Consider the following 17,706-nt stretch of genomic DNA (forward strand, 5'->3'; position numbering starts at 1 on the left):
CAAAGCATTCTTCATTGCAAGCAGAAGTAGTTCTTCAGTGCAGCAAATGTATGATAACTTATAATTTACAATTATTCCTGTTAGGATCTGGGTTTTGGTTTGGGTTTTTTTTGGTAATGTTTTCCTTGTGTCTCTTGTTCTGTCAATGTCTTATGTCCACCTGTGCTTGTTTTCCCGTTCCCTTGTTTGTCCAATCAGCTCCCCAAGCCACTTGTGTCTGGTCCAGGTGTCTCTTGTTATCTCGTTAGTATGTGTATTTAGTTCCCTGCTTTCGTTCAGTCCTTGTCGAGTCTTTGTTGTTGTTCTGTCGTCGCCACAGCTTGTTTCTCTGAGTCTTGCCCGTTTAGGTTACATCTAGTAAGTTTAGTTCCCAGCTTTAGTTTGCACTTTGTATGATCTTTTGCACTTTGTTTTATGTTAAAAATAAATTATGATTCCAAGCACACCTGCCACGCCTCCCCTAGCCTTCCTCCACTTGGGTCCTCAATCCCCCACGAACCCTGACAATTCCTACATATGTCTTTGCTGTTTTCACATTTAGAGAACACATGAAACAACCTACATGCCTACAAGTTCACAACCATATTCAACAATACATGCCTTATTATTTGGCCAAACATATTCTTCCCTGCTCCATCAATCAGTGCATTTTGATGACATGGTGACCTACATCTACTTAGACTGTAATTGTATTGGCAGTTATCTGGTCTTATCTGGTCTTTATCCACATAAGTTTATAGTTAAACAACATGTCCGAAGTCATATACAAATTGTAACTATCCATCACCCATGAAATGGTATTTATGAAGTCTAAGCAGCAAAAGACACACATACTCAGATGATCTGATCATGGAACTTCTGTACATTAGCAATTCTGGCGGAAAGGTCAGATGGGATAACAGTTTTGGCTGGCCATATCATGTTACCAGCTACATCTGACTGCAAAACAACCTCTGTTGTTAAATGTGTGACAATCTGGGGTTGTGTAATAGTTGGGGCTGCAGCTATGATTGATTATTATTTGAATCAATTACCCTTATTGATTTTTCCATCAAGTCATTGAATATTGGGTTAAAAATGTTTGCATTAAAGTTTATTGCAAACTATACTGTTTATTAACTGATTTTTCTTGTTTAAAAAAATGAACTAAGCAATATCACACCAGAGAGAGTAATGCTGTACTCACCAACATTTTTTAAACTGTGGTACTTTTCAAGTACTGATTAAAACGAAACGCTACTATGATACATACTTGTGAGGCTGCTTCAGGTTCATAAATACAGGCTCTTCCTACTACAGCTGCAAATAATGATGATTTTCTCATAAAGTGATTAAGGCTTGGTCCGTTACCGTAACATCTCAGTAAATGTCACAATTGATGACCATTATTTTTCAAAGTAAAAGCAGATGTCTGCAAAATGTCTTTTTTGTTTGTTTTTTGTTCTTGCAAAATGTCTTTTTTGACAAAAGCCGAAATGGAGGACTGAGATCATATTTAATACATACAGGCTGAATGCAGAGGATTTAGACAACTTTAGGTTAATGTGTCGAAACCTTAAGTGTCAAAACTCCAGTACTCGAGGGTCACTATGCTGCATGTTTTTTTGGGGGGGGTTTTAAGACATTTCCCACCTCCAATCCACCCGAGTCAAATGATCAGTTCATCAGCAAGTTCTACAGGAGCCTGATAACAATCCTGATCAAATGGACCTGCAGGCTTGATTGAATGACATCTTGGGGATGATTTACTTGTAAAAGGTGGAAAAAAAAGAGGGACATAAGAGGGATGTGAAACGGTGCATTTATGACAATGACAAAACACATTCGCAGAAGCTATTTCCAGTCCTTGGCCTTATTTAAGAGAATTGTTTGATGTCGTTGGCTCCAAAAATGTTTTGCAGTGATCACATTGTGTCTTGTGACAGCCTAAAAACCATGAGCTTTTGACATTAAAAAAAAGGGGAGAAAAAAAAAAAAGTCTTCATTTACTCTTATTTTTTATTTTATTTTTTTAATACAAACATAGAGGTAAGGGTTTTCAGTTTCCTATAATTAGCTAATTTAGCATTTTTGTTAGCCGGCTGTTGAAGATATGAGACACCTTTTGTTGGTGTGTCTGGTGATTTTTTTGTTTTCCATTCTCAGTACAAGCAACAGTGAAATTTAATAAGAGGGAAGTTATGTAGTGTGCATCAAATAAGACCAGGATATTTCGACCTGTTTAGATGCAATGTTCTGTTTAGCCAAAGATTTTGGACTTACGGCCAAAAAGCTCGTTTCAAAGGACAACAATGAATTTTCCCACATTTGTTCAGATTTTAGATTATTATAATATATTGTTTATTACTGCGATTGGCTGGCAACCAGTTCAGGGTGTACCCCGCCTACTGCCCAAAGCCAGCTAAGATAGGCTCCAGCACCCCCCGCGACTCTTGTGAAAATAAATTTTTTGGAGCTTTTAGCCATGTTAAAATGCTAATTACTCACCAAAAACATGACAGAAGTGGTGTTTTCCTCCATTCGCCCCTCGCTGAGAAATTCTAGGTCATTCTGCTGCCCAAGCACAAGCCCCTTCCAATCCAAACAAGCTGTTTGCACCCTTTGACGTCATAAGGTGCTGCCACACCCCCGCACCACCTCTGCGGACTAAACACACGCCCACTTTCTCTGAGACCTCCATGGGATAGTGACAAAAGTAGCCTTTATCAGTAAACATTCTGACCAAATGAATTCAAAGCAATGAATTATCCTTCACATTTGCAATGCCAAAGTGCAATGACAATTGGCTGTCTTAAAATCCCACAAAGGTTCTGGCTGATACTTGTGTAAACTACAACTTTCGCACTGTTCAATTTAACTGAATAAATAGTATAGTGGTTAGTGTGCTTGTTCTGTAAACACCAAGTCTCCGGGTTCAAAACCAACCCAGATTAATTATTATTTATTTATATTTATTTTTTTCCTCCTTCTTTCCTCTCTCTTCTTCTCTCTCCCCTCCTCCTCCAAACTTTCTTGTGGCAAGGAGCAGTTTCAAATGTAGGAGCAGTTTCAAATGTAGGAGCTGTTTCAAATGTTTATTGAAGAATTGGGTTGCGTCAAGTTGCGTGGTGTACTCAGAGGAGTGCCCAAACGCAGAGCTCCAATTGAGCAGACTGCAGTCGGCTCGCCAGGCAATGACACGGGGATGGGCGGGGTTTTACTGAACCGGGCGTTTTACTTCCACGTTACAGTAATAACCAGCAAAACACCTAATATTTCATAGAAAATTACATTGTCATGGTGTCAAAGGTAAGATTTAATCATTATATGCATATAGTTAACTTTTGGAAGGGTTTAAAATATCATGATGTAATCCCTTTAAAGGACGAGAGCTCGGCTCTCGCCAAGCGACATCTGACAAACTACACTAAACTGTTTATAATAGAAGTAACATAATATGAGAATCATGTAATATTAAATGTATTCCACTAAATAATTTGGCATTTTGGAGTTTCAATTATCAAATTATCTGGCTGTAGCAGGCATATACCGACTGAAACTTATTAAGGTAATGCACAAAATCCATTTCCACCGAACAGTGTAGTTTGATTTGGTTCAGTATGAAGTTTCTATTATCAAAAGTATACTAACTTTTGTTTATAACATTTGACTACGGCCATCACATTTTCAGACCCCTCTGTTGGTGGTAGTGTGAGAATTAAGGTGGACCGACACTTTACGCTTGACTGATCACAAAAAGAAATAAAATGTTGGGTCCTTCCCATTGTTCTTTGTTCACTGTGTTGCCTTTACTGTTTGTTGACTTCATTAGCAAGCTACATTGTTTCACACCAGTATGATAACACACTATTTATGTTGATGACTCACACACCTTGCAGTGGAAACTCAAGCTGATTAAGTGTTTATGGTTCCAAACCATACTTCGTTCAGCTTGACGAAACAGCTGTATGTGGTAGAAATGTGGCACAATGTTTGACAAATACTAATGTGTCAAACAGGAAGTCAACCTAAACAATTTTGACAATAATATGCTGTATGTGCCCCCACGAGTCCAAACATGGCATTCAGATAATATTGTGCTTATGGAATATGAGTGAAGTGACAAAATCCACCCATTTTTAGCCATCACAGGTGGCTGTTTTGCTATTTTCTGTTGACTGAAAATTACATTACGGTTGCTCAGGACTTAGGTAATGGCCAATCACTGCTCAGCTTCAGAAAGCAGGTGAACTGTGATTGGTCGTTACCTACTTTTCTTCCTGACTTGAGCTCTGAGAAACTATGATGTCATTTTCAGTCAACAGCAAGTGTCAAAATAGCCTCCCCCAGGGATGGATAAAAATGGATGGATTTTGCTGCTTAACTTAAATTCCACACACAATCTTATCAGAATGCCATGTTTAGACTAGTGGTGCTGCATAGAACTAGCCTGGAAAGCCACACCCACTTTATTGAAAGAAAGAAAGTGGGTCTGGAAAGGCAGCCATTTTGTTACAGCGATTAATCTAGTTTCCTGGAATGACCATTTTTGGGTTGATTTTTGCTTTAAAATAGCACAACAAGCGTTTGAAGGGAGGATTTTGAGGTCATGCAAGTAAAAAGCATTAGTTGTTACCCGTTCATAGCTCATGTTGGTCTTGGTGACAAGCTCATCCAGGTCCTGCTCATTGAGGAAGCGGTGTTTCAGGTAATACTCCTTCAAGACGTCCCTCCCACTCTTGATTTTTTTTGGCGGGGGACATCTGTCCGAGTCTGAGCCAAAGGATGCTGACCGTCTTGGCTGCTTTCGAGTTCGGGATCTCCCCCACCCACGATTTCGGACACGTCTTTTTCGACTGCCACCACCTCCCAGTTTGTGACTCGCGCCACCATTCGGGCCTTCCACATTGCCACTTTGATACTGAAAGAACCATTTAAGATTGCCGTTCTTCCAGGAGTACCGTGAGTCCCCGAACCAGCTGACAATGTAGGGGCGGGGGAGGCCACTCTCCTCAACTAGCTGGTCATACTCTTCTGTTGTGGGCCACTGAGTCCGCACAAAGGCACTTTTCAAAATGTGGAGCTGCTCTGGGGTCTTTTTAATTTTATCTTTGATATCTCTGCTGCTGCTGCTGCTGTTGTTGTTGTTGTTGTTGTTGTTGTTGTTGCTGCTGCTGCTGCTGCTGCTGCTGGTTGGTACCTGCTTATTGCGGCCTCCAGGTGGTGTTTGACTTCCTTTACGAGAGGAGGGAGTGGAGCGAGAAGCAGCAGTGACTTCTTCAGCTTTCCCTTCACCGGCATCTATCCGTCCTGGCTCAGAAGATTCTGGCGAGGGAGTGCTGATTGTTGGCATTTTCCGCCTTTCTGTGAACCAGGCATCAATCTCCCTCCGCGTCAATTTAGTCTCTGTTCTCAGGCGGCTCAGCTCTTCATCAGACGGCGTGTTGCTCTTCTCGAAGCTCTCCTCCAACACCACCAACTGCTCTGGTGTCTTCTCTTTAAATTTCTGCAGAGTGAAGTCGGGGAAGGGATTCCATGTCTTGGGACGTGTCTCCTTCTCCTTCACGGGAGGCGTGAATGAAGGATGAGGGGATGCCGGGGTTTCATCGCTTGAGTCAATGACAATGGTGGCGTTGGCGCCGCTGCTACATCCGCCGCCTCCCCTGCCGCCTCCGTCGTGGAAAACAATGACATTGGTGTTCTTGGAGTTGCGCTGGTTGTACCTGGTGTCACTGAACCATTTTTTGATCTCTCCCTTGGTTAGATTGGTGATCTTCATCAAGCGGGCGATTTCTGCATCACTGACAAAGTGGTTTTTAAGGTAGCTGGCTTTCAGCTCGGCCAGCTGCTCTTTGGACTTCTTGGGCCGCATGCTGAAGGTGTCAGCACTCAGGGCAGAGTTCTCCTTCCAAAGCGAAAAGTACAGTTACATTTGAATCACTTTTATTGTTTGATATTGCTAAATGTTTTCATATATAAACAATTGTGCTGAGAGCAGAGTCTCACTGATTCATATGTAAGGGTCAGAAGGACAGTTGTACCTGTGGGGAAAGTGAGGGGGGCTGTACGGTGGTAGCGCGTTTAAGGTCACTGTTCGTTGGGGTCGACTGGCAGGAAACTCTGCTGGAGCTCTGGGATTGGCTTGGCAATCCTGCCACTGTCAGGGTGATGGGATTAGTCACCGGAAGACTCCCTCCTGGAGCAACCTGGACACAGAATTGGAGACAAAGATACTCTTCTACTGCTACTACTTCAATACACTCAATGAACCATTTAGCATAAAAAAAATAGTTATATATATAGTATAGTATATATATATATATATATATATATATATATATATATATATATATATATAGTATAGTATAGTATAGTATAGTATAGTATATATATATATATATATATATATATATATATATATATATATATATATATATATATATATATATATATATATATAGTATATATATATATATAGTATATATATATATATATATATATATATATATATATATATATATATATATATATATATATATATATATATATATATATTTATATTATGCTCAGTTTTTATTGACACTTTCTGAGATGTTACAGGACCTGTCAATGTTTTGGAATTTTCCTCATGTTATTGAATGAGAGATGCTACAACTAGCTGCCATATAAACGTGTTGGGGGAAACATCACAGTTTAGGGCTGTTCAATTAATCGAAATTCAATTACGATTTTGATTATTACCCTCTACGATTACAAAATAGGCATAATCGTACAAAAACGATTATTAACTCATTCACTGCCAGTCATTATAGAAAATTTTTACATTTCCAATACTCACGTGATATTACATTCAATAATTATATATAAACCGAATCTACCAAATAACAGAATAGACTCCCTACTTTTTGTCCCGTCCCGTTCTTTTATAATTGACAGCAGAAAAATGTAGGTTTGCCAAAATACAGCCATTTCTCCCATGGACTCTGAAACTGTGTTTATTTCCTATAAAATGGGGCAATGATGTCATCTACCGGTGGTTGGGCATCAGTAAAGTTGTTTCCAAGTTTGATATTTACAGTGGAGCATGCTCAGATTCGCCCCCATTTAACACCGCTCTAAAAAATACAATTGACAAGTATACTTGTCAAAGGCAGTGAATGAGTTAATAATAGTAGAGCTGAAACGACATTTCTGCCTCAGATAGCCGCTGAGATAGTCGTAATCAAGCTAACGGCGGTATGCATGACAGTGCACGGGGCTGTGAGAAACCAAATTTCAAAATAAATCTTCCTTAACCAAGTAGTATATGTAGATCGATGCATGTAGCACTTTTATTTTGAAATTCTTACCGGAAGCATCTCATCGGGGCTTACAGCGAGCAAACCGCAGTGTTAGCCGTCATGTGTAACCTTAACCCGGACGCTAGTTTGTTCGCCTTTTCATCCGCGTTGAGTTGATTAATGAACGAATCAAGTCATTTGAATGGCTCTTCAATAGTGATGGCAAAATGAAGCCCCGTAAAGCAGTGAAGCCCTGCAGTGAAATGCTTCACACACACGTAGGGGCTTCAAGATGATTCATTTCCTCGACTACGCCATCATGTGGACAGAAAAATGTATAACAAAACATAAAATGTATATGCTCTAAATACAAAAGAATATATATTTGAAGAGTGTTTTAACATGAATTGTTCTGTGTTACTTTGTCTATGTTTGTGCTTATGCAACAAGTGAAAATGTGAAATAAGGAGGTAAAATAAAGTGCTTATTCATTTTTATTTAAAAACTATTTTTTCCGAAGTTTTTGGACTCAGGCGGTTTCTTTTTTTTGCAGAGAATTTCACCTGCTTTGGAAAAAAACTCTTTCACACGGTACTGATGAAGCAGGGGTGCATCGATATGAGATAGCAAGTTTGTATAGAATTGGACGCGTATATTTCTGTGATTCCCAGTACTGAAGGGGACTTTCAACTGTGAACAGAAAAATGTGAATTTTATGTGTTGTCACATTTTATTTTATTTTATTATTGGAATCTGTTAAAATAGTACCGTAATTACTAAGGGTGTCACGATTTCGATTTTTTATCGAAATCGATCGAAATTACGTCACGATTTCGAGCATCGAAATAGAAGAGAGGACACACGATTCGATGCCCCCCCCCCCGCGCCCGCCGCCACCGCCGCCACCGCCACCTCCCAGGAAAGCAAATGAGACGCAGCCATTCAGCTACTAGCTAACGGCACTTGTTAGCTGACTTCTCCTGCAGTCATGATGGCAAGCGCGGACAGACACAGCAATGGTGCTTCAAGCCGCTCCCGCTTCTCTCGTCACCAGTTTGGAAACATTTTGCGTTCCCGGTGAGTTATGTCGACAACGTTCACGTTGTCGATAAAAAGACCACAGTTGCAAGATATGCTATGTGCGCGTACTGTACTCGGCCACGGTGTTACGCCCGGCTCGTCAAGGGGAAGGGAAGTAACACAATAACAGAAAATATAGAGTAGATAAACACGGGTCGACTTTAACATCGGAGTAGTTTTAATTGAAATTTCAGGCAGGGGTTTGACAAGGGAGTGAAAGTGGAAGGTGAACAAATAATAACCGCATTTGACAGAACTGACAGAACGGAGGAGAAACAACTAACCAATAGGGGTATAATACACGGATACACAATAGCGTCGCGCTGGCACAGTCGTCCAATCGGAGTGTCGCGCTGGCACAGTCGTCCAATCGGAGTGTCGCGCTGGCACAGTCCTCCAATCAGAGTGTCGCGCTGGCGCATTCAAACTGAAGTACTATTATACGGGCACCAGCCGACACAAACACACACATACATACTAGGGGAGCGGAGCCGGCGGCGGGCCCGAGCCGCCAGCCTATAACAACGGGAAACACGACAAACATGACGGGACATTTACGCAGGCATCACAAAGATTTAGATTTATCAAATTCAACTAGAAGTGGGAAAACAACGGTCCAACCAACTATTTCATCCTCATTTACAGTGAAACTTCCACACACTTCAGCTCGCGCGAAACGCCAGATCCATAGGTCTATTTATAGCAGCAGACCTGCAGCCTTGGAAAACGCTGGATTCAAACATTTAATTAGTGTACTTGAACCACGCTACAGTATGCCCAGCAACTGTAAATGTTGGGATATAGTTTGTTCAGGCTGTATTTGTTCCATGACTTTGGATACAATATATTTTTTGTTGTTGTTGCACATTGCACATTATTTTAAGAGGAACGCACAGCACACTGTTGTAACCAAAAACAGTCAATAGATGGCAGGCACCCACTGTGACTTTTTGTTTTTTTATTTTTTATTTTACACTTCAGTAAGAACAAGACGGTTAACTTTATATTGTAAATAAATTCTTTGAATTTGATCATTCCTGCCTAATGTCAATTATCATATATTACATAAATTTACACAAAAATAATATGGAAATTGCATCACCTATATGTAGCCGATCTTTTGAAATAAGATTTACTGTACAATGAATAGAACCAATGATCATAGACTAGCCTTAGCCTACAGAAGCATATGCCTCTGTGTTATAAAGTGGGGGAGCGGAAAAAAAAAAAAAAAAAAAAAAAATCGAAAAAAAAATCGAATCGTGACCCCAAAATCGAAATTTAAATTGAATCGTGGAGTTGGCGAATCGTGACACCCCTAGTAATTACAGTGCATTACCTTCTGAGGTGAGATCTGCTCAAAGTGCTCCTAAACAAGGGAAAATCTCTTTCTTGCTGGTTCCATCGCAAAAAGAAGCTCGTCAAATCGAATGCCAAAAGCAAAAAAAGTAGCGCAAGAAGGGACCCGACACAAAAAGTGAAGGGGAATCCATAGCGTTTCTTTGCCGCTTTTATTTCTAACTACACTCAAACCTAGCGAATCATTTCCTGAATCAGTCACGTGGTACACCTGCTTCGTGGGGCTTCAAACGTCACCACGTACGTCATCAACACACGCATTGACACGCCGTTCATGAACCACTCATCTACATTACTCGGCACACGCTTCAGGGATTCGACCCGAGAAGCACATCACTACTCTTCAATGTGAACGATGGGAACCGAGTCTTTATTGGCACGTTCAAAGACAATGACAAGCCGCCCCCCGCCACCCCTTTCCCACTATAGTGCGCCGAGCATTCGCTTTCGGAGGGAGCGTCGTCTTAGCACATTACAGTCAATCAAACAATTATCTTGTAAGTGGCTCGTTAAGGTCTGAAACACGCAAAAAAAAAAAAAAAAAAATTCTCGCTGCGCGTCATGCATGGCAGAATTGAAGAACGCAACAACTACGGTGACAGGATCGGCCGGAGAAAAACAGCAACACCAGTGCGGTGAGCGGGGGAGAGGAAACGTTCGCCACCAAGTATAAGTGAGTAACTACAGAGTAAATTTGATAAATGACAGCTCGACAGTCAAAACACGCTCGCTGGTGCAGTGTACATACGTGCTGGCCAATGAATGTAGTGTTGTACATACACATTTATATCTTCCTGTGTTCTATAAAATTCTGAAACCTTACTGAATGTTATTTTTTAAGACTATTCCATATGTCAAAATGAAACAATGAACAGCACAACCTGTCAAGCATCACTAATCCTACAGAAGTGTAACGTAGATTGTGGTGTGAAAGTGGACAGGGAGATTTTTCATGACTCACCCACAGCCAAAGGGATGACCTGCTGCTTCGTGGATTAAAAGCTTGGTACTAAATAAATAGTCGAAAAGAAGTTTGAAGTTGAGTTTTTAAGTGATATTTTTTTTATCAATTAGTTACACAAACATGATCAATAAACCATGCAAAACTTTATTGTTGATGAAAATACACCTCGAGTCTGATGTACAGTGTTCCCTCGTTTTCCACTGGGGTTAGGTTCCAAAAAATACCCAAAATTCGTGAAGCTGTTAGCTTTAGGTTTTAAATTTATTATACGTTTTAAGGCTCTAAAACCCCGCACCACACAGTTTATACATTTTTATCGAGGCATTTACATTTTCTCAAATTCTCTCTTGTTTAAACATTCTCAATGTTCAAACTTTCATAAATGTTATAAAATAGGTTTATTACTGTGTAAAAAAAATAAAATAAAAAAATCTTCAAAACTGTAAAGCCATGAAAAGTGAACCGCGTTATAGAGAGGGAACACTTAATTTTTGTAAAAACATGTCCTCTTTGATGCTGACAGCCTGACTAATTTGCCGTTCCTACTGATCACATATTAACAAACCAGGGTTACTCAAATGTGCTATTTATTTAGCTGACAAAAATTGCTATTGTGGGTCTGATGTCATTTTAGTTCCATTGAATAAAATCTATGGGAAGAGATATGGCTAAAATCTCACTGTTTCAGAGGAAAATTGTTTGCTGATAAGATTGTTGATTAGCTATCCAAAAATGAAAAGCAGTTGGTTGTTAATTACATGCAAATGTGTTTTTTTTTGTCTTCTGTATTTATACTTGTTTAACCAAAAAGTAGGCTATATACTGTATAGGTAGGTTTTTATTTCTATCCAAATACCCGATTATTTGCTAGAATTTTCAGTAGGATATCCGAATACCAAAATATTTGATACTTGCAACCCTAATAATATTAATTTTGAGTTGTTTTGAGGCACGCCCACACACGTTATTTCACCAACTACCCCTGTCAAAACTAGATTGCACCCCACAAGTCATATTGCACACGCTGCACCCCAACTTCAAATTTTTGCCAACATAAATAATAATTTATTATTATAAAGTCTGTTTGGTCCAAAATGAGCTTACTTTTTTTTTTTTAAATTTGTCTTAATATTTTCAAATGTTTAAACATTTTCTTGCTTTGAACAAAAACATAATCGTTTTGAATAATCGTGATTTCAATTATTACTACAATAATCGTGATTATTATTTTTTACATAATCGAGCAGCCCTATCACAGTTTATACTTTAGTTTCTTTGTCAAGAAGATCCATGTCATGGCAATCCACATTAGAAGGCAATTTGTGTTTGGGGAATGAGGAGTGATCCTTTTTCCATAATGAACTCTTGAAATGCATGTTCACCAGTACGTATATTGCACCAGATTTTGTGGCATCCTGTTGACTACTTCCTACTACAGTACTATACAAGTACACTGTCCAAGATGTTGTTTTAGCCTTCCAAACAACAATGGCGAATTAACATTTATGTGAATAACAATAATGATACATTGTCTACTACAGCTTCTTCGGGTACTCCGGTCTCCTCCCACATTCCAAAGACATGCATGGCAGGTTAATTGGGCGCTCCGAATTGTCCCGAGGTGTGCTTGTGAGTGTGGATGGTTGTTCGTCTCTGTGTGCCCTGCGATTGGTTGGCAACCAGTCCAGGGTGTCCCCCGCCTACTGCCCAGAGCCAGCTGAGATATGCGCCAGCACCCCCCGCGACCTTTGTGAGGAATAAGCGGTCAAGAAAATGGATGGATGGATGGATGTCTACTACATTGTCACAACATAACAAAAGGTTCAATAAGGCCTGAATCTGAGATAAATTAAGTAACTGGTTTTTTTTGCTTAATTTTCATTGGTTTTTTTGTTTTTTGTTTTTTGCCATACAATGTGCTGAACTGGATTGCATGGCTTGTCCACATTAGTGCCTGACTAAAAGAACATTAACCCTATCCGTAAATGAATAAAGGAGCATCTAGAAAACAAAAGGAGGACTTTGGTACACAAAAGCTGTAAACGGGTATGGGTGAACATATTACCAAAAGCAGTTCAGGAAAACTGTACATGTTGGCAGAATAAAATCAGTGACATGACGTAGCATACAAATGGGATGGTATGTGGCTACTCTATTGCATATGGTTGTCAGTCACATTTAAACTTCCCTGTGTACGCTGCATAATATAAACTATGTACAATAATTTGTGAAAAAGAGCGACAAAAACTGAGCGACCACAAACTAAGAGATTTCCAATGACGATTGTCTGAAACCATCCATCTATCCATGATTTTCTTGGCCTCATTAGGGTAGTGGTGAGCTCAACTGGAGCCTATCGCAAATGTGTTTGTGTGAGAAGCAAGGTAAAAACTCGATGAGTCGCCAACCAATCATTGGGCACATAAAGACAAATAACCATTCACACCTATGGACAATTTGAAGTCTTCAATTAACCTAAGAAAAAATGGTTTTTAAATGTGGAATGAAGCACAGTATGACCAGAAAGGCAAGAGCCGAAATTGCCGAACTGTGAGATAAACCACTATTCTACTGTGCTACCTCAGTCTGAATGTACCTAACAAGAATGAACACGTCATTACAACACAGCCTGCAGGATTTCGCGTAGTGCCAAAGAAAGTTTGCCTTCATGCTTATTGTCAACCGCATTAATTTGCTTATATAAGCCTGATAACAACAATGCTTAGGCATGCTGTATTTTGGTCGCTAGAGTTCAGTAACCCAACCAATGACACCGAAGTCAGGTCAGTGTTGACTGCATGCATTTTTTGTCCACTTACCTGTGTGAACACCAAGCCAGGTTGGCCCACAATCTGACACGTCTGCAAAATGGACTGAAGACCATTGGCAGCAGAGAGCTGGTGAGCCGGTATGACTGTGATGGTTTGAGGAACCGTGTGCACAGTGCCATTGAACTGTTTCCTCCTGGCTTCCTCGACCTCCTCTGGCGTCCAGCTGACGCCGTGCTTCAGTCGCTGGGCTGAGAACCACACCTGGAAATAGAAGAACTTCCAGTCAATTTGTGGACTAACTTTTTTTTTTTCTTTTGAAATCATCTTCCTCAATAGAGATGATTCCCCGACAACCTTTGAGGTTTAACTACCTTAATTTGCTCTTCTGTGAACTGCGTCTGCCCTGCCAGACTGCTGATTTCAGCCATGGAGGGATAGGGAAACTTTTTGTAAGTGCTACCTAGCAGAGGGTTGATGTCCATAGTTGCACTATAAGAGGGAATGCTGCTGAGAGGAATCAACAATTGGGGTTGAGCTGATGTATTCTGCTGGGCCTGGAAAGCAGAAAGTACCTGAGCAGAAATGGGGGGAATAAAGAGAAATATCAATTTGTTTTTTAGGCGATATAAGAATATTTAAAATGTTACAACTGTATTATTGGGGTAATAGGGTTAGTCTGTGTTAGGAACATTTTGTTATTGCAGGGCCTAAAACAGAGGTCTCAAAATCGAAGCTCAGGGGCCACTTTCGGCCTGCACTATAATATTTTGTGGCCCCCCTACTTGGCTAGTTTAATGTTAGTGCGCCCCTACGTCCAGGACATTTTACGTGCTTTTTATAGGCTAACATAGCTCAAGTTCATGACAGCTTTTGGTGAAATGCAGTTTGAAGTGACACCCAAGTAGAAGGAAAATATATCCTCCAACCAGTCCCAGTCATGTCTTTTTCAAAACATGCCATGAAGGGAAAGGTTGGCAACAATTACAGCCAATTTTAAGAAAAACATGACACAAGATGTTTTCTGTTAAGCACAGGGGCACCGCGACATGTCTACAATACAGAGAAAGTTGTGGTGCTCAAGATATCAGATGGCATTACTCAACAAGACATTCGGAGAAGACCAAACTTGTTCACTTTCTGAAGAACCATTTAATGTTCCAGAAGTGTTACTAATAATAGAGATTGAAAAGATTGGATTAACAGTACTTATCTTGGAATACTTGAACCCATTTTTTTTTTTGGGAATACAGTTGTGCCTGAAAGTTTACATACCCTGGGTCCAGCAAAGTGTTCATTTCATTAGGAAAAACGAAAAAATCTTTTCGTCAACACACATTTTTCACCGGATGAAAACTAGACTAGATTAAAACCCTCATAAATAAACAAGAAGTGGGACTAAATCAGTATGCATTTCCGTTGGCTAATGAAGATGATATTAATATGTACTTCATTTAAAAAAAACTGGACATTTTAGTTCATTAATACAATTAAAATTTAATTATTTTGTAAACTCCTGTCTCTGCTAATTTGCGACACTGTCATGTGACACAGTGACACACACCCTCTTTCAAATCTGCAGCTAGCGAGTGCAACATGCACAAACACATGGGACAGGTGGATTCACAGTAAAATATATACATATTTAAAAAAAAAAAAAAAGTCAATTATAGTTCTAACGTAACATTAATCCAGTGGCTATAACGTTCCAACAATAACGTTAATCCAACCGCAAACGCTAGCTAATTTACTAGCTCATAGCATGGAACCATAGTAGCCACTTGTGTGTGAAGTTGTTTTTCATCAAAAAGATGAAAGAAAACTTTATGTGATATAGTATTATACAACCTAGCAAAAAGTATGGAATCACCAGTCTTGGACGAGCACTCACTCAGACGTTTTATTCTGTAGATCAAACTCATATAAAAAGCATGAAACAGTCATAAGGTAATTCCAAAGCGCAACATCTTGGCTTTCAGAATCACTAAAAGAAATGAAGAAAAACATTGTGCTGGTCATTAAATGTTACTTTTATAGAGAAAATGCTGGGAAATAAATATGGAATTGCTCCATTCTGAGGAAAGAATTATGGAGTCACTGCATTTTGAGCAGAAAATAAGGACACACCCAGTCAATTTCCTTTCCTTAATTAAGGCACCTGCCTCAAATTACATCTACTCGTTAGTCAGCAGTTAAAAACAATGCAGTTACCACACCTTGGAGGGCTGCTGGACCAAGTCATGATTATTGCCAATCCACTTGGTCCAGGACTGCCGAAAGAAAACATCAAAATTCCAACAGTCCTTGATGATATGGGGTTGCATGTCAGGCAAAAGCACTGGGGAGATGACTGTGATTAAATCTTCAATAAATGCACACGTTTACATTGACATTTTGGACAGCTTTCTTATCCCTTCAATTGAAAAAATGTTTGGGGATGATGAAATCATTTTCCAAGATGACAATGCATCCAGTCAATGTCATGGCCTGCAAATAGCCCAGATCTCAACCCAATTAAAAACTTGTGGTGGAAATTGAAAAAAAAAAAATGGTCCACAGCAAGGCTCCGACCTGCAAAGATGATCTGGCAACTGCAATCAAAGAGAGTTGGCACCAGATTGATGAAGAATACTGTTTGTCACTCATCAAGTCCATGCCTCAGAGACTACAAGCTGTCATAAAAGCCAGAGGTGGTGCAACTAACTACTAATGTTGTGTTTTTTTTTGTTTGTTTTTTTGTCTGTTTTTCACAATTGCATATTTGTTTCCTCAGAATGGAGTGATCCCATATTTATTTCCCTGCACTTGCTCCATAAAAGTAACATTTACTGACCAGCACAATGTTTTTTTCTTCATTTCTTTTAGTGTTTCCGAAAGCCAAGATGTTGCACTTTGGAATGACCTTACGACTGTTTCATGCTTTTTATCTGAGTTTGATCTTACAGAATAAAACGTCTGAGTGAGCGCTCGTCCAAGACTGGTGATTCCATACTTTTTGCTCGGGGTTGTATTTGAAATGTTCAACATTATCTGTTGACGGAAAGATATACGGGGGTAAAATGATTGTCCTGACTAAAAACAGCCTAAAACACTGAGTTTTGTTGACTAAAATAAGACAAAATTGTTTTTTTTTTGGACTAAAATGCTAGATTTATATTCAAGTAAAAGTTTACTAAAATTGGGATGAGGTTGACTATGATAAAAAAAAAAAAAAATTAACAAGCATGATTGAAAATGGACTAAAACTGAGTAAATTTAAAAATGTCTAAGAAAATTAACACTGGTGCAGCGGGCCCCACTTAATTTTAGTCTCAAACATTTGATAGCTACTGTATTTATGATAGACTTGTAAGAAACTATTGTATTCTTACGCTCTACCTGTGCCAGACCAGGAGGAATAACGGTGGGATTTAAAATGGATGATTTCCTTGGCTGCTCTAAGGCTTGGCTGACCAATAAGTTCCCTGCTCCGAGCTTCATGGAGTCATGCAGCAGCATCTCTACAGACGCCATTGGTCCCAGAGGCGCTTCGATTGGCTGCTGCTCTGTTTCCACCTCGCCCTCGCCACCTCCTTCAAAATATTCCACGGCTTCATCTGACGCTTTCAGAGACACGGCGATCCTCTTGGGTTCAGATTTGGTCTTCATCCTCATGATCGGGGTCTTGCTTAGTGAGATGGCGCCAACACTTGTCGCATCTGACCCTATTTCTTCAGGCGCGTCGCACTGCTGATCCTTGCTCAGATGGTCACTATCCTGACTCTCAGGGGGGGTTGTAAAGCTACTCTTCACTGATGGACTGAGGCCATCTTTGTCCTCCAGGCTGTTGGACTCACCTACAAATACAGCAAAACAATATTTGAAACAAATGTCAGGTTTAAGGAGTTCTTGAGTGACTAAACAGGGCAGTGTGTGTCAAAACACATTTACCAGTATCTGGTGGCGTGGGGACAACCACTACTGTTTGATCCTGCTCCACTGCTGTTTGAACCTCAATCACCGTTCCCTCCACCCCCTCAGCCTCTACTTCCATTGTCCTTTCAGTTGTGGTTTCCAACTCATCAGAGGGTAGCACCATACAAGGCGTGGTCGACTTTCGGCGGCTCGACATTGTCAAAATGTGCAACTTCTACTCAGTGTAAAGACAGTCTGAGACAGAAGAGTCGAAATCACATGTCTGAAGTGGGCGTGCTCACATAGCAAGATTCCTTCAATTTCTGGTGGAAGAAATGTGTGACAAAAGATTTGTTAGTTTAACTTAGATGATTTAATTTAC

At 39.9% G+C, this 17,706-nt stretch overlaps 1 protein-coding gene across 2 annotated transcripts in view; it reads right to left on the reverse strand.

Moving 5' to 3' along the window:
- Window positions 1–17,706, reverse strand: part of zhx1 (zinc fingers and homeoboxes 1) — a 33,395-nt gene that overhangs the window by 13,986 nt on the left and 1,703 nt on the right. For both annotated transcript variants that reach the window (XM_077528038.1, XM_077528037.1), the window contains 6 exons: window positions 17,361–17,647; window positions 16,809–17,266; window positions 13,805–14,005; window positions 13,482–13,694; window positions 6,021–6,185; window positions 4,616–5,884 (listed from right to left, as the gene is read on the reverse strand). In XM_077528038.1, the coding sequence (XP_077384164.1) occupies window positions 4,616–5,884; window positions 6,021–6,185; window positions 13,482–13,694; window positions 13,805–14,005; window positions 16,809–17,266; window positions 17,361–17,541 (2,487 nt within the window). In that variant the 5' untranslated portion in view covers window positions 17,542–17,647. The remainder of the gene's footprint in view (window positions 1–4,615; window positions 5,885–6,020; window positions 6,186–13,481; window positions 13,695–13,804; window positions 14,006–16,808; window positions 17,267–17,360; window positions 17,648–17,706) is intronic.

This window comes from Festucalex cinctus, chromosome 7 (genome assembly GCF_051991245.1).
Source record: "Festucalex cinctus isolate MCC-2025b chromosome 7, RoL_Fcin_1.0, whole genome shotgun sequence".
NCBI lineage: Eukaryota > Metazoa > Chordata > Actinopteri > Syngnathiformes > Syngnathidae > Festucalex > Festucalex cinctus.